This window comes from Glandiceps talaboti, chromosome 9 (assembly GCF_964340395.1).
Source record: "Glandiceps talaboti chromosome 9, keGlaTala1.1, whole genome shotgun sequence".
Classification (NCBI taxonomy): Eukaryota; Metazoa; Hemichordata; class Enteropneusta; family Spengelidae; genus Glandiceps; species Glandiceps talaboti.
Genome location: NC_135557.1, coordinates 23,976,353 through 23,994,123, shown reverse-complemented (window position 1 = coordinate 23,994,123; position 17,771 = coordinate 23,976,353). Strand labels below are relative to the sequence as shown.

The following is a 17,771-nucleotide window of genomic DNA, read 5'->3' as shown; positions in this document are numbered from 1 at the left end:
TTTACAGATTTTCTGAACAATATTGGGGAATAGCATTTAAATACACATCATTTCCTGAAGCTCATCCCTTCAAACAATTCCTTGGCAGCAACATAAGGCAGTCAAGTGATGAGTGGTATATATCCAATGATATTATGTCTGTAGATTTTGTAAGTCCTTATATTTTATACCCACTGTGTAGGATCTGTTAGATGATGCTGAATCCTGTAGGAATAAAATGGTAGCAGCCTCAGCATTGATTAATGGTTTAGGAGGAGAGAAAGTCAGATGGACACAACAGAGTAAAGAATTTAAAGCACAGATTGATAGGTATGTGTAATAAAAACCTTTAAAAGACTGTCATTGGTACGGGATAGTCTAGGTATGTTGAAGATGAGTGTGAGCAATAAATATGGCCTTCTAACAAAACAAAATAAGTGTACGTTGAATGTTGTCAATTAATCAAGGCTGGTATATCTAGTTGCTTGCTAACCCACTCAGAGAGATCAATTCATCAGTTGCAGTTGTAACACAACTGTGTTTCAAATTGCAGAAAATTAGAACTCGTGTCATGTAGTAGAGAGATTAATCCATTATAATACTATTTTTACAGATTGGTTGGTGATGTTCTATTGGCAACTGGTTTCTTATCCTACTCTGGGCCATTCAATCAAGTATTCCGGCAATTAATGAGAGATGGCTGGCAGAGTGAACAACAGAAAAGGCGTATTCCTTATAGCGATAATCTCAACATAACATCTATGTTGGTTGATATTCCAACCGTAAGTATTGTTTTCTGTGATAGATATTACCCTATTCAATGACAGAATTAGAGAGCTATGCTTTCATGTTTTGGCATTAAGGGGAAGCAAAAAATTATAAATATCTTCAGACACATTAAGGTAGTGCAAATGAAAATAAAAGTAGTATATTGTAAAAATTGTGATACACTGTTGCCACTGAAGTCAGACCTCAATGACTTCAGTGGCAACAATGTGATACAATGTAAATTTTCCGGTTCCAAGATGCATTGCGCAAGATGGTGTTGCTTACATGTCAGTTACATTTAGTCTTGTTTTCTCTATTACATTTGAAATACCGGTTTCATCAGGAAATGATGGAAAGACATGTTAACCCCTTTGATTATGAGTGATTTTGTAGAAGAGACTAAATGCCATCAGTGACAAGACAGTGATTTACCAGGTGAACCCAGGGTATGGACAGGTGACAACCATCCCCCTGAGTAGCGCGTGCAAACCCCTCAGCGCGCACACAATACATAGCATTGTATGGAGAGACATACAAATATGCATCTTGGAATGGCAACTGCACCTGTGAGCAGTAACTTGAAACAGACAATATTTTGTTTTCATTAATGAGTTGGCGGGACTGTGTTCCTTATTTACCAAATTGTGACCAAGGTAATGATACAATGTGATGCACACTCTTCTGGCAAGGTTGGTTGAGATTGGGTATACTTTATTTTAATGCTAAAATGTTATTAGAATGTACAACTAGAATAAGATCTTTCAATTCTGTAATTGCTATGTCTTTGTTTTTAGATTGGAGAGTGGAACTTGCAGGGTTTACCCAATGATGACTTGTCCATTCAGAATGGTATCATTGTCACCAAGGCAACTAGATATCCGTTGTTGATAGATCCCCAAGGTCAGGGAAAAACCTGGATTAAAAACAAGGAAGGTGACCATGGACTTCAGGTTTGTCTTTATTGATTCTTTCAGTACCATATGCTAATTTGATGCACTACTGACGCACACAATTTCAAGTGACGCACCAAAATTTGGAGTTCCCCTATATCTTACTATGTGGTGACCAGTGTGCACTCTATAATGCCAATTTGATGCACCACTGACGCATACAATTTCAAGTGACGCAAGAAAAATTAGTGTGCCACTATCTCTTACTGTGTGGTGACCAGTGTGCCCTCTAAGCCAATTCGATGCACCACTGACGCACACAATTTCAAGTGACGCACCAAAATTTGGTGTTCCCCTATGTCTTACTATGTGGTGACTCTGAAGAAATGCCAGTTTTTATCATTTTGACCCAGAACAAAAAAATTTGGGCCAGTGGGCACTCTGACTTCAATGCCAATTTTTGACATGATTAACACATACCACTTTCTTGTTCCAAAACTTGATGTTCCCTTTTTCTTACTGTCACAAGAAAATTCATTTTCTAACAGAATGATTCACATGTAAATTATTTTATTTCTTTAGATGGCACACTATTATAGTTCTATTTGTAAGTTAGGGATGAACTGCTTAATACTGGTGTGTGTAAATATACTTATGGGGGGGGGGGTGTCACTAGTGGTTTATCATTCATAGACTCTGAAAGATCTCTATCAAGAGGTCTGTCATGCACATTCTAATGTAATTTAATCCCTCTTGACATTATCTCTGTTGTTTATGTTGCACTTCTTACTTATATTTATGGTGTAGATAACTTCGTTGAACCACAAGTACTTCCGTACTCATCTGGAAGACAGTTTATCCCTGGGAAATCCACTACTTCTTGAAGACATTGGTGAAGATCTGGATCCAGCTTTGGATAACGTATTGGAAAAGAACTTCATTAAATCAGGAAGTACATTCAAGGTACAGTGTACATTGCATTCAAAAAAATGCATGTCAATATTGAAAAATAACACTATCCCAGTAGATCCTAGTACCCCGTGCTTGACTAATAAACTTTTAATACCTATGTTTACAAAGATGGCAGCCGAGTCATTATTCTTAATACATTGAAGACACATGGCACAAGTCAAGTTTCTCAAAAATTATGAATAAATTCGTAGGTTATAATTTATCAAAATATTAACTTAATGAATAAGGATTCCTTACTTTGTCACATCAGTGCAATAAGGTCGTATCTGCCTATACAATAGTGCATAGCAGATACAACCTTTCTGCACTGATGTGACAACTTGTACACAAAAGTGAAACAATGTCAAACAAATGTTTGCTTATCTTTTTTAAATTGTAGAATCTTTTTGAAGTCTATCTAATGCACAATCTATCATGAATACATACATGTTTTGTATCAAATTAGCATTTTAGATCAGTTGCAGATATTAAAGTGGCCATATGGATGAGAATTGGGGTATTTATTTTTTCAAGTAGAAAAACATAGTAAAAGTTGTTTTATACATTTCATTTGTAAATAATAAGGTTTGTGATGATTTCAGGTAAAAGTTGGAGACAAAGAAGTGGATGTAATGAAAGGATTTAGTCTGTACATGACAACGAAACTACCAAATCCTACTTACACCCCTGAGGTAAGACACATATTAGTAATAAACAATTTATCAATAAACAAAAGTAGTATGTATCATATCTATATTAAATTAAGCTCACTCAAGTTTGGGGTGTTTTTTTAGCACAACTAAACTGAGGTTCAGTAGTGCTATAAGGATCGCCCGGCATCTGTCTGTCTGTCTGTCTGTCTGTCTGTGTGTGTAAACAACTTAAAGTCAAAAACCACTGAACCGTTTGCCATGATATTTGGTGGGTCCATTACCTTGGGTGTCTAGTTGGTAAATTGTTCAAATCAAAATGATCGCATCACAGGTGTGTGATTTGGGTAAAAAAAAATGTGAATTTTGGTTAAAAAACTTAAACTCAGAAACTACTGGGCAGATTGGTGCGGAATTTGGTGGGAACATGATGATTCCATTAGAATATGCAAATTAGGGCTAAAAATGTGTCTTTTTGGTTAAAAATCTATCATTCCAAAACTACTGATCAGATTGGGCTGAACTATAATGGGAATGCATCTAGGGATGTATGGACGAAGATATATTAAGCATACAATGATTCCATGAGTGATGTGCAAATAAGGTGTATAAATGTTCATTTTTGGTCAAAAACTTATATCTCAAAAATACTTGATCAATGAGTCTGAAACTTGGTTAGATGTTTCTGAAAGTGTTATTCTGCAGATTTTCTTCAAAACATTTTGACAAAATTGGTCCTAGCAACCATGACCACGCCCTTAGCAACAACCAAATGGTATATTTTGGTCAAATAACATCTGTTAGGCAAGTGAGTAAACATTCAAAAAATGTATGCAAATACCCCAGCGACCATGACCACGCCCATAGCAACAGCCAAAAGTCCTTGCTACACACATATGTAATAATAACAGAACCCCATACCACATGAATGCCAATGTGAATAATCTGGGGTATTTGCACTCGTGCTTGCAGTGTTTTCTGCTGCACTTTCACATGCTCTGGTAATGAAAGTATTACTGCAGTGAGCACTGTAAGCATTCATTAAAATACCACAAGTACACCACACTTGCATTCATGCATCATGGGGTCTGATATACTATAAAACTACATTATTTTGCTTTTGTCCATGTACATATTAGTCTTAATTGTAATTTGTTACACAAATGTAACTTTTGAAGTGATGTCCTCCTTATTTATTCTTGTTTATTTATTAACCAGGTATCAGCTAATGGCTGCTTCCATATCCAGAAATAAACACAACCAACAAATGAAAAACAACTTTGAATAGTGGCGAGCGTTTCGCAATACACAACGCAACTTAACACCAGCCAGAAATCGGTGCCACACACATGTAATAACAACAGAACCATGTGCTGCATGTGTGCCAGTAGATACTGGGGATATTTGCACTCCAGCTTACAATTTTTTTCTGCTGCACTTTCGAACACTGCTCGTGAAAGTACTGCAACAGAGAACACTGCATATTTAAATACCCCGAGTACACTGGTCACTGCCACACTTACACTCATGCATCATGGGGTTCTGTCATATACTGTAAAACTACATTACTTTGTTCTTGTCATGCACATATTAGTCTAATTTGTGACACAAATGTAATTTTTGAAGAGATGTCTTACTTATTTATTATTGTTTGTTTATTAACCAGGTATCAGCACGTACTTCTATCATTGACTTCACTGTAACATTGAAAGGATTAGAAGATCAGTTACTTGGAAGGGTCATTCTTACAGAGAAACAGGTGTGGCAGTGCAATTTCAATCTCATTTGGAATAATTACTTAACTGATTCAATAGATAGATAAGTGAAAATTCTTATCTAAGCAAAACATTGCAAGAGTCAGATACACATGAAGTTCATATTTTGTTTGTTTCCAGTTTGGGGGTTTCTTCTACTTATTGTTTTTGTATCAGTCACATGTAATTGTAATGTATTTGTTTATAATTTACTGCAGTTGCGTGACAAAGTATTCGATGAATATATTGCCCTTTATCGATAAATAAATAAATAAATGTTTCTACTCCTAGGAACTTGAATCTGAAAGAGTGAAGCTGATGGAAGATGTGACAGCCAACAAGAGAAAGATGCAAGAGTTGGAAGACAATCTATTGTACAGATTGACAAGCACTCAGGTCAGAATAATATACTGTGGAATTAATAGCATATTAATAGCATATTACAACTTGATAACAGATTGCAATAACATAATTAATAACATATGGAAAAATCATAAATTTCTGTTTGAAACTGATCTGTAAAATTTAAGCTGTGCTCTTGGTATGCTACCATTTGATACCAGATTTTTTTTTAACATTCCCCCCCCCTCCCCACATATAAAACTTTGAAATTGAATTAAATTAATTTTTGTATTATAGACTTTGCCCATTTATGGCAATCAGGCATGATACAAGTTTCATGCCAAGACAATACTATTATTTGTTAGCTATTAATTAAAACAATAAACACCAGACATGTTATATCGTGAATACCACCAGCGCCATTGTTACATTTTCCTTTCATTCCAAATACACAATGGAGAGGGTGTGCTGGGTGCTGTGTGGAATATTAACCAAAAAACAAGGCTTTGTGAAACAAAAGTACTGGGCCCTTGCTTGTGCGAGGGTGCTAATGCAGATAAGTACGGTAAACATATTATATAAACAAATTACTTATAATGTTTCCTTTTGGTAATACATGTACATAATAGGGTTCCTTGGTTGATGATGAATCCTTGATTTCTGTGCTGGCTACTACAAAACAAACTGCTGAAGAAGTGACAGAGAAATTAGTAGTTGCTGCTGATACAGAGATAAAGATAAATGTAGCTAGAGAAGAATTCAGACCAGGTGTGGTTTACTTTCACGTTTGTACAGCTAAGTTATACATGACAGTACAATTACTAAGACATTTTTTATATGAAATGTAAGGCTTTTACATAACATCCTACATTGGCATTTTGTATGTACACATAACATTTACTTGTACTAAGTAATCAGTATGCCCTCTTTTTAAAGTACAACATTGTTTGTTGTTCAAAATGATGGGAATTGCATGTATTTTCTGATGCTATCCCGTAGGAAGAGATGAGGATTATCAAATTTTGGAGGATCACAAGGGGTGTAAAATTGGCTTGCTTAGAGGGCACTTTTTTAAAGCAAGCATATTACTTTTCCTAACATTGGCAGCTTGTTAAAGTATTTTGTAGTTGTGAGAATAACTTCATGGACTGTGGGTTCATTCTTAGAAATAAAAATTTCTACTCACAGAGTCAAAATACTTCTTGGAAGTGAATTCCGAATATTTACTGACATCTTGTCAGCATCGGTAGGGGTGTACTACTGTTTTCTAGCTTTTTATTATGAATAACTGAGATTCTTTCTTGTGTCTTTACAGTGGCAACTCGTGGCAGTATCTTGTATTTCTTGATTACTGAGATGAGTATGGTGAATGTGATGTATCAAACATCTCTCAAACAGTTCCTTGGTATTTTTGATATCTCCATGGCAAAGTAAGATTTTTAATGTGATGAATCAAACATCTCTCAAACAGTTCCTTGGTATTTTTGATATCTCCATGGCAAAGTAAGATTTTTAATGTGAGGAATCAAACATCTCTCAAACAGTTCCTTGGTATTTTTGATATCTCCATGGCAAAGTAAGGTTTTTAATGTGATGAATCAAACATCTCTCAAACAGTTCCTTGGTATTTTTGATATCTCCATGGCAAAGTAAGATTTTTAATGTGATGAATCAAACATCTCTCAAACAGTTCCTTGGTATTTTTGATATCTCCATGGCAAAGTAAGGTTTTTAATGTGATGAATCAAACATCTCTCAAACAGTTCCTTGGTATTTTTGATATCTCCATGGCAAAGTAAGGTTTTTAATGTGATGAATCAAACATCTCTCAAACGGTTCCTTGGTATTTTTGATATCTCCATGGCAAAGTAAGATTTTTAATGTGATGAATCAAACATCTCTCAAACAGTTCATTGGTAATGTCTTGATGAATTTAGTGCGTTCACAGGGGCATGCATGTTTCATGATGAAGTCTTAGGAAATATGATATACCATTACAGGCGTGTGCTCACACGTGTTCATGCTGTGGAACACAGCAGCAGTCAAAGCTTGATGCACTGTTTGTACAGTTTTATGCATACATTTTATAAAAACAGCTCTCTATCTTAACTGGCTTATCCTCACCAGAGAGAGCAAGTCTTAAAAGTATTTGCTAAAGTATTGTTTAATACACAGAACATTGATGTTAACCAATCAGACATCAGAAACAGAGAGCAGCATGGAATAGCAAAACTTATTTATTGTTCAATTGTGAGGAGACATTTTTGTATGATGCACTTGACAAAAATAATTGACAAATTTTTATTTATTGCATTGCAGGTCAGACAAATCTCCAATTCCAGCCAAGCGTATGCAAAATATCATAGACTACCTGACATATGAAGTATTCAGATATTCTTGTCGAGGTTTATACGAGACTCATAAGTTTCTGTTTACATTACTGATGGCTTTGAAAATAGACCTACAAGTTGGATTTGTCAAACATGGAGAGTTTCAAATTCTGATCAAAGGTTAGTCTGACAAGAAGATACACCAAAACATTAACTTCTTAGGAGTTTTATAGGAAATCGAGTTTTATGCTTTCCTTGCTCACACAGGCTACAGTATTCAACATTTTCTTTTTTTAAAGAAATTATAGCTGCATTAGCTTCAACTGGAACATTTTTTGAAATTCTTCTGTAAAATATAATAACTAATAAATAAATTAAAAAAAAAAAAAATGGTCATAATATTGTACACCCTGAACTTCATTGAATCACGTATGGGTAAACGTATCTGTGTACGGCCTAGTTGATGGTTTCAACAAGCTTGCATGCCAGGCAGTGAAGTTTCAATCTCTGCAAGCCTGGAAATAACTTTATTAACAACCTTTGTCTCGGTGATGATGATATTTTGTGTGCAATGTTAAAACTGGTAACAATTGTTTTATTTAGGTGGTGCTGCATTAGATCTGAAAGCCTGCCCACCTAAACCCTGTAAATGGATTATGGACATGGTGTGGCTGAATCTTGTACAGCTCAGTAAACTACCACAGTTTGGTGACATTCTAGGACAGGTATGTTTAGAACGATATAACAGATTCTTTGCATTAGCAGTTCAAGTGCAACTTTCCCGACTTGGTGAGCCAGCAAGTTGGGTGTCATAAAAATTGTTTGCATCTCTAAAGCTATTTGCAATGTCACTGATAATGGGTCAGTAAAACTGATAACAACTGATATGACATTAGGGGCTTCACACTTAGATATTGAGCTTAGCTTTGCCTGATGTGTTATGTAATAGTGCTTTATCACATTTGTAAATATTGCCAACAAACATTATTCAGTGATAAGAAAGATAAGAAACCCTACTTCCTCAGCTAATGGCTTGATTCTGTGATGATGATAAAATATAGCGCTGTTATTAAGATTTTTTGTCAAGCCAGACTATGTTTTGTTTCAGATTTTGTGATTTCAATTGTAAGTTTGCAGTCTCAATTAAAATATTTGTTTAACTTCTGTTGACAGATACAACGTAATGAGAGAACTTGGAAAGGATGGTTTGATAAAGATGCACCAGAAGAAGAAATCATACCAGATGGATACACTAGTTCACTTGATACTTTCAGGAAGTTACTATTGATTAGGTATGCTGTCACTAGCATTTTCTTATTTCCTGTCTACATGTAATGTGTAATGATCCCTTCAATAATGGTGAAGGCAGCTTTCAGAACAATTAGTAATCATAACAGTACATGGAAGCTGTGAGTTTGTGTGATGCAATGTCTATGCTATGATCTAACAGGAACAACAAAGTAAGTGAAATGACTCGGACTTCCAGCTAGTTTACATGGTGAATAGTGGCCTCTTCTCTAATGGAGGCTGTGGTTGTTGCTAGTTATTCTTTTCCTGCCATTGTTCATTATGCAAGCCATCTTTTGAAGTCAGGATGAGATCTAGTAGATAGACGTAAGCACTGCTTTATACCTCTTTCAGTGAATTTTAACAGTCATACAAGTGTACAACTCGTGGGGAAATTGTTATTGATGTTATTGCTTGACAGATCCTGGTGCCCAGACAGAACTCTTCCCCAAGCCAGGAAGTACATAGCTGATTCTATGGGTCCAAAATATGCAGATCCTGTTATCCTAGATCTTGAGAAGACATGGGAAGAGAGTGATATCAGAACACCTCTTATTTGTTTCCTATCTATGGGTAGTGATCCTACCAATAACATTGAAGGCTTGGCCAAGAAACTCAGACTTGGTAAGTAAAGAAACAAAACATCTCAATGCCATGTACATGGACTTTATGGCATTCTGTTCTTTTGTGGTCCTTTTATGTATCAGTTAAAACATAAGTGTTTAAATGTTTTAAAACTTTCCCAGATTTAACAGTGACTTTGAAGAGCAGATCTGTTCAAAAGGAATAACTGGGAAAAGAGACCATAGGATTTAAAACAGATTGAGTTATCATACACTTGTCACCCATAACACTGGTTCTTATCACTTGCTCTCCTTGATCTAATATTAAAAACCTGCAGGTTTTCATGTTGTAAATCAGGGTGTAACTTCTTCAAACTCTTTTTATAGAAGTACAACTACAAAATGCATACTTTCAGCATTTATTACATATATTTATCTACAAGCATATGCACCTGGCTTGTTTGATTTGAAATGTCTTAGGGAAAATGGATGAACAAAAATGTAATGAAAATGACAATTTCCATTGCAGCAGATCTACAGGGATTAACAATGCCTGCTTGGGTGATCTGAAGAGTCTAATAATGTAGGTTTTAGTACATGCTTGATGTATTAACCTTTCATATGATTTCAGACTGCCGTGCTATTTCCATGGGTCAAGGTCAAGAAGTCCATGCCAGAAGATTAGTTGCACAGTCCATGGCTGGTGTAAGATTTCAATTTACTCTTTCATGAATTGCAGCTATTGTGTTTGACACTTAGTAATAACCTTGGAGTTCACGTCATAGCTCTATAATCTAGGTAGTTGCTGTAGTAGGGTCATTTGACATTTGCATGGATGTGGTTGGTAGTACATCCATCTAGCAATCTGAAAGTCTAGGGTTTGAATCTTGGCCTTGGTCCACTTCCCCCCTCTCCTAATACATGATTATAATGATGTGTTAAAAAAAATTGCAAAGTGACCTTCAAGCTACACGCATGTAAGTGCATGTCAATGAAATGTGAACAATCTTATATCATTGTTATTATTACTAATTTCATTTTATTTTGAAGTAATTTATTTTTTAACAATTCAGTGACCAGTATGCGTCACTCACATTTAGGGAGGGAGGTTTGGTGCATGTAACATTACTAACTGTGTAAGTCAGTTTTAAATAACACAATATCATGACCACTATGTGTTGTGATCTATTGTCTTCACTTTCGTTATAACAGGGTGGTTGGGTCTTGTTACAAAACTGTCATTTGGGTTTAGACTTCATGGATGAGTTACTGGAGACTGTCACAACACATGAACCGGTCAATGAAAGTTTCCGTGTCTGGATCACCACTGAAGCACATCCTCAGTTTCCCATCAGCTTACTGCAGGTAAATAAACATTTTTATTTACAGTTTTTGTCATCTCTAGCAGATTTCAGGCTACAAATAATTCGATGTTGAAAGCGTAACAAAGTATGACAGTTTTCAATTTGTTTATGACCAGCCTTATGACATCAATGACTTACAAGTCGTCTTTATGTTAATCCTACAACTTAGTAACAAATATTATTATGAAAACAATTGTGATATACTAATCTTTCAGAAAACTTGAATGAAACCAGCAAAATCAACTTTTTGCTTTTAGAAAGTGTTACTGACAAATCTCTTCTTACAATGATAATTTTGAAACATCAATTTGATGGTTTTGCTGAATTTCAACAATGAAGACCCAACTGCACTGACCACATCACTGATTTGAACTTTGTGCTTGTATTGTTCATTTGAAATATGTACAATTGTATAGTGATGGTTTATTGAGATTTGTCAAGTACCAAAATGTTCACTTTCTATACACATTTTCATTCTATGTATATCAAAATTAGATTTAAGTTAATTTATTTGATAGCAATTTTTCGGTTTCAGTGTTTGAACTTCTGTTGTAGGAGCTACATTGTATATGAAAGTAACATTACAATTACATGTCTTTCTTATATCTCTCATACAGTCATCCATTAAGTTCACCAATGAACCACCACAGGGAGTGAAAGCTGGACTGAAAAGAACTTTTGCAGGTATCACTCAAGATCAGCTAGACATCAGTAATATGCCACAGTGGAAACCAATGCTGTATGCAGTGTCAATGCTTCACACTACTGTCCAAGTAAGTCTGTTTTTGATGTCTTCACCGTATGATTTTGTGACTGTAGAATGTTGGGTAGATGCACAGTGGGATACTAGAAGATACAAGTACCGATAATCTCATGCATATGTGCCAGGGACTGGTGCAAATACTATGTTGCTTGCGGAATACCCATTTTCACATACTACACTAGTAATAGTATAGAACAGTCTGTCTACCTGTTGAAATACACCAGTCTCCCACACTTGATATTACTGGATTCAGCCTCTTTTATAAGTGTGTTTCATTAATTGACAGTTGTATTGTATTACATTGCAGAACAGATACCAGAAAATCATGTGAATTTGTCACTGTTTCAAATGTAATTTGCATTATGCATATGTATTATTGTCAAGTGTAATCTTTAGGAAACATTCTTCATTTTCATATGTATCTCTACAACATAATTCATGTCTTACTTGGCTGTTACAGGAAAGACGTAAGTTTGGTCCACTGGGCTGGAATATTCCATATGAATTCAATCAGGCTGATTTGACTGCAAGTATTCAATTCATACAGAACCATCTAGATGACATTGATCCTAAGAAGGTAAGTAAATAGAATGTGTCATTCGTCTCAGAAGTAGACTGGCTGGAAAGAAAGGTCTCTGATAAAACATAGGGGAAAAGATAATAGCTAAAGATAAGTATATGTACTTATATGTACGGAAGCAAAGTGTGAAGAGAATCAAGAGAATGCTTGTATAAAGTCATGTTCATAACTCTGTATATTTCTGTTAATGTTAGGAATAGATGATGTTTAGAAATGAGTGAGTACTGCATTGTATCTGATAGGCTTCTTGAAGTTGTAGAATATTGAATTAGCTACTTTCTGTCTTCTCAATGTATCACTCACAAATCAGAGCCATATTTGAGATTCCTGTCTTTGTTATAAACTCTACATTTATAGGGTGTATCCTGGAACACTGTACGTTACATGCTAGGAGAAGTACAGTATGGAGGCAGAGTGACTGATGACTATGACAAGAGATTACTAAATACCTTTGCCAAGGTAGGCACATGCAATTACTTCTGATTAGTATATTTTTAAATATTAGGGATTACTTGCCAATTTTTCAGAAAAGTGTGTGTATCAAAATAATTGTAGATAAAAAGTTGAAGAAAAAAAACATATAAAAAGTTGCTTATAAATTTGCATACAAATTACCTCGGTGAAATGTATATCTCCCTACGTCACTCGGGATACATGTTATATATTTCTAACATTCCTTACGTTTAAATATTACAGTAACATCATATCATGAAAGGTGGTCTTTTTTCCAAATGTCTTCATTACACGAAATCAAAGGGTTTTTTAATAAGTACATAATGTACTCAACGTGAAGTTAAAGTACATTAAAACATGCTCTGATGGACAACAAAAGTGAAATTCTGTGCATGTCTGTTGATTGAGTGTCCTTTTGAAATGTATAGTGACAAGACATCATTATATCATCATCATGTAATACTGTTGTTTGATTTCTAGGTGTGGTTTGGTGAGAACATATTCCCAGAGACTTTCTGTTTCTACACTGGTTACACGATACCACGATGTAAAACTGTTCAAGAGTATATGGAGCACATTATGACCCTACCATTGGTAGACACACCTGAAGTGTTTGGACTCCATACTAATGCTGATATCACGTAAGTCACCTCCAGCTACACCTTTGTCCAAAGTTTATCACATTTGTATTTAAGTTAACATGAATTTTGGCTCATACTGTTACTGCCAATTAATTATTTTAATGAGCCAAAAAGGAACCATTTCCATGCAATAGGTGATTCTTTATGAAGTCATACATATTGTGTTCATAGTTAATAGGAAATTATTGGTACCTGAAATAGAATGTTACTGCCTAAGAGGGGTATCATAAAAATCCGTCATTCTTATCTTGGTAAGCGCTGACTTCCACTTCACACTCTACACGTGCATTACTATGGTTGGGGTTGTCTATGGCGGAGTGGTTAAGCCACTTGCCTCTTACCACTGCAGTTGGGGTTCGAACCCAATCAAGGTTAAAATTTACCACACTAGTAAAAGTAAGAAGAGTGTCGTTTAGTTGGGCATTACCGAACAACGCTGGTTTTCCCCATGAACCCATGAGTGATAGCCCTCGGTGGACTTCTTGGGAGACAAGTGTTTGTATACTTAAAGAACTATCCAGTGTAAATAAAGTTGCCTGTGAAAATAAGTCAGCTGTCTTGTTCAGTTTTATTTTACACATCTAGCTTTAGGTAATATGCATTGCTATTACAAATACTGATAATTGTAAATTCCTGTTCACACAATATAATAGCTTTACGTAAGACTGTGGTATCAATGAGAAGATCTATAATTCTGTATTTTGAATATATTAATCTTTCAATAGATACCAGAGTAACACAGCCAAAGAAATTATGGACACCATTGTCAACATCCAACCAAAAGAAGGTGGTGGTGGAGCTGGTGAAACAAGAGAAACTATTGTATACAGACAAGCTAATGATATGTTGGAGAAGTTGCCACCTGACTACTTGCCTCATGAGGTCTGTTATCATTTTCCTGCTTGAAAACGTTCTTGAAACAGTAAAGTTGTCATTGCTGGGTTGAAAACAGGACATGTAGAAAGTAGCTGGTATTGTTATATGACCATTCAATTTTATTATTTTATTATTATTTTAATTCGTAAACAAACGTGCTACACTCTGTCTGAGTGCATTGTACAACAAACTAAGAACTAAATATGAAAAAATATAATACTGTACAGGGAAAAAAAAAAAATTTATGTTTCTACGTGCTACTTAGAATTTCTAATAATAGAAGGTAGCATTATTCTTTTGTTGTGGACAAACCTCTTTCATAGTGGTATGAAATAATTTTTTTTCAAGCATAAATTTTGTTCCTAATCATTACCCAAATTTGACATGCAATGACTTATTTTCCAGTGCAGTATTATCATAACTTTAACCAACGCATGTTTTAGCATATTTTAAATGAAATACAGCTCTGAAGCTAATGATTTTTAACTGTGTTGTTCTAGGTGAAAGCACGGCTACAGAGGATGGGAGCCCTGAACTCTATGAATATCTTCCTGCGACAGGAAATAGATCGAATGCAGCGTGTGATTACACTTGTTAGACATACTCTGACTGATCTCAAGTTAGCCATAGAAGGTACCATCATTATGAGTGAGGTAAGACTACAAGATACAAAACAATGTCAATTTGATGGTATCAACTAGTTAGATGTGATGGCTAGCTTGAATTTAATTCTCAGTAGCTGCGATGGCATTTCACTTCATGCTAAAGGGTCAAAATACAAGTGTTACAAGAAGGTTGACTTATTCTCACACAGGTCTATGCATGTAGTAATACATGTGCAGCACATGGCAGCGGAAGTTGTGGTGTCGACCAAAAAGTCAAATAGTCATTATTTTTCATGACATACTTAGATGGAACAGTTCTACTACAGGTATTAAGATTTGGTGATTCTAACTGATATAAAAAGAGTGCCCAGAGCAAGTCAAAAACGTACAGTGCCCAATGATTGCATGGACAAAGTTGTTTCAGCATTCAATAAATAAGAATGATTAACTTTTGTTCTTTGTGGTTACTTGAACAGAATTTACGTGATGCTTTAGATAACATGTATGATGCCAGAGTACCAGCGCTATGGGCCAAAGTGTCCTGGGTATCATCTACACTGGGATTCTGGTTTACAGAACTTGTAGAACGTAATGCACAGTTTCACAGCTGGATATTTGAGTCTAGACCTCAAGTCTTCTGGATGACAGGCTTCTTTAACCCACAAGGTTTGTGGAATTGATTATTTTCATACATACAATGTACTCAGAATTCGTGTGCCCTCTAATCCAATTTGATGTGCCACTGACAATTTCTAGTGACGCACCAAAATTTGGCGTTCCCCTATCGCTTACTAATATAAATTAATCTCAAAACAAACTCAAGCTGAGTATTATTACCAAAGTAGTTTAACTTCAGTCCCATTATTGAGTGATCATTGTTTTTGAGGTGGTCCTCTTTCAATGTAGGTAGTGCAAAAACTATTAAGTGGAACCTAAAGACATAATATAATCTAGAAATAATCAACTACTTTATTCACCCCATAGGTTTCTTGACTGCTATGAGACAGGAAGTGACCAGAGCCCATAAAGGCTGGGCCTTGGACTCTGTCACTTTACACAATGAAGTAATCAGACAATTTAAAGAAGATATCTCTGCACCTCCACCTGTAAGTAAAAGTTTTATTTACTTATGGCAGTAATTATATTAGCGTATGAATATCAGAGTTAGTATTATCAATCATAATACAGCTAGAACAGGGAGTGTTCACCAAAAGACTGAATATAGCATACTACTATACATTTAATGAGCAACATCAATCATTTTGCAAGTTGAAGTTGTTGTTTTACTCGTTAGATAAGGGCACATTTATTACTCAACACAGCAGGATTGCGATTGAAGAGCGTCTCAGTTTCGTTTATATTCATTCAGCTTTTAAGACCCCCCCCCCCCTCAATAACAATGCTGTGTTCTATCAAGTAAAACAACAACCTAAATTTGCTAAATGGTCGACTTTGATCATTAATGTCTGTTACATACATCTGAATATACCTTGCAAAATCCTTGAACATGTAGTTCGATATGATTACAACTGGTATTGTCAGACAGAAGGCAATGGTATATAGTCTCTTGGTGAACACTGCCTTGTTGAACTTTTTATATGATATCAAATTTCATATTCAAGGAATCGTTAAGTATTTTCAGATTAATAATGTTGAGGAAAGTAAGCTGTGACCCTCCAAAGAATCTGTCTCATTCAGAAAAGGTATTGGAATCAGGATGTTTATAGTATTCAGAAATGTCACATGCTTTATTGGTTCAAAAGAATGTTCACACCAGTTGTAGCATTTGGATTTGGAGTGGTGCTCCATCCCTATAAGATCGTTGAAAGTTAATGAACATGTATATAGTGCATGTGAATGTTAGTGAAATAGAAGTCCCTCTGATCTGTAAAATGTAAGGTTGCTTGGTTTGACTTATTTTCCTGTTATTACATTGTAAATGTTCTTTTCATATTTGAATATTAGGAGGGTGTATATGTACACGGATTGTACCTTGATGGAGCAGGCTGGGATAGACGTGGTTGTAAGCTGATAGAAGCAACACCTAAAGTGCTGTTCACACTACTACCAGTAGTGCATGTATTTGCTATCAACTCCACTGCACCCAAAGATCCCCGTCTGTATCAGTGTCCTGTCTACAAGAAACCATGCCGTACAGATCTGACATACATTACACCATTATGGTTGAAGACAGTCCAGAGTCCAGATCACTGGATTTTGAGAGGTGTAGCTTTGCTCTGTGATACTAAATAAATCACAACCGATCATATTCCACAGATCCAGTTGATAATCACAATATTGACATCAATCTCCAAACAACATATACTCATTTGTATAAAATTATAAATTCAGCAAAGATATTTAATTCAATTATACATACCTGTCAAACTAATGAAAAGCCAAAATTGTTATATTAAAAATACTCATACTTGTATTCCATGAATGAACTTTTAACATTATTCCAGCAACAGTGATATTTTATCTGAAGTGTTCAGATATGTATATATTTTAACAGTCCAATCAATTTTTACCAACAGTGACTTAATGCTGTATATTTCTGTTTCAGACATTGAAATTTCCAAAATTGTTCTAAAATGTTGTGTAGTTATGACATGTTGAATACTGCAATGTTTTAAAAATAGATCATTACTTCTTAATACTGAGAATCAATAAAGAACTGTGACACCTATTGATGAAGTAGACATGATTTATCTAACCTTGCCCAAAAATTACAAAGCAGATCTGAAATAAAAAAATCGACTTTTTAGCACAACTGAACTAGTTCAGTAGTGCAAAATGTGTGTGTGTGTGATGTAAGTAATTAAATACATGCTTGACTGATTAATTTTGAAAAGGTACTAAATAACTACTTGGCTTGTTATGTTAAATTTGCTGAGTATGGTCTTTAGCCTCAATGGGCACAGCTAGGAAAGGGCTATAGGAAATACCCATGTCCTCTGTCTGTGAACTAGGTA

The 17,771-nt window shown here is 35.2% G+C and overlaps 1 protein-coding gene across 1 annotated transcript in view; it reads left to right on the top strand.

The window, feature by feature from the left end:
• Positions 1 to 17,453, top strand: part of LOC144440009 (dynein axonemal heavy chain 8-like) — a 103,768-nt gene extending 86,315 nt beyond the window's left edge. Inside the window, exons 65-88 of the mRNA XM_078129238.1 lie at positions 182 to 309; positions 593 to 761; positions 1,542 to 1,697; positions 2,445 to 2,600; positions 3,191 to 3,280; positions 4,905 to 4,997; positions 5,284 to 5,388; positions 5,964 to 6,102; positions 6,650 to 6,764; positions 7,654 to 7,844; positions 8,268 to 8,389; positions 8,838 to 8,956; positions 9,373 to 9,575; positions 10,146 to 10,219; positions 10,727 to 10,879; positions 11,496 to 11,651; positions 12,102 to 12,218; positions 12,579 to 12,680; positions 13,155 to 13,315; positions 14,041 to 14,197; positions 14,692 to 14,844; positions 15,273 to 15,462; positions 15,781 to 15,902; positions 16,762 to 17,453. Of these exons, the coding sequence (XP_077985364.1) occupies positions 182 to 309; positions 593 to 761; positions 1,542 to 1,697; positions 2,445 to 2,600; positions 3,191 to 3,280; positions 4,905 to 4,997; positions 5,284 to 5,388; positions 5,964 to 6,102; positions 6,650 to 6,764; positions 7,654 to 7,844; positions 8,268 to 8,389; positions 8,838 to 8,956; positions 9,373 to 9,575; positions 10,146 to 10,219; positions 10,727 to 10,879; positions 11,496 to 11,651; positions 12,102 to 12,218; positions 12,579 to 12,680; positions 13,155 to 13,315; positions 14,041 to 14,197; positions 14,692 to 14,844; positions 15,273 to 15,462; positions 15,781 to 15,902; positions 16,762 to 17,049 (3,459 nt within the window). The 3' untranslated portion in view covers positions 17,050 to 17,453. The remainder of the gene's footprint in view (positions 1 to 181; positions 310 to 592; positions 762 to 1,541; positions 1,698 to 2,444; positions 2,601 to 3,190; positions 3,281 to 4,904; positions 4,998 to 5,283; positions 5,389 to 5,963; positions 6,103 to 6,649; positions 6,765 to 7,653; positions 7,845 to 8,267; positions 8,390 to 8,837; positions 8,957 to 9,372; positions 9,576 to 10,145; positions 10,220 to 10,726; positions 10,880 to 11,495; positions 11,652 to 12,101; positions 12,219 to 12,578; positions 12,681 to 13,154; positions 13,316 to 14,040; positions 14,198 to 14,691; positions 14,845 to 15,272; positions 15,463 to 15,780; positions 15,903 to 16,761) is intronic.
• Positions 17,454 to 17,771: the final 318 nt, after the last annotated feature.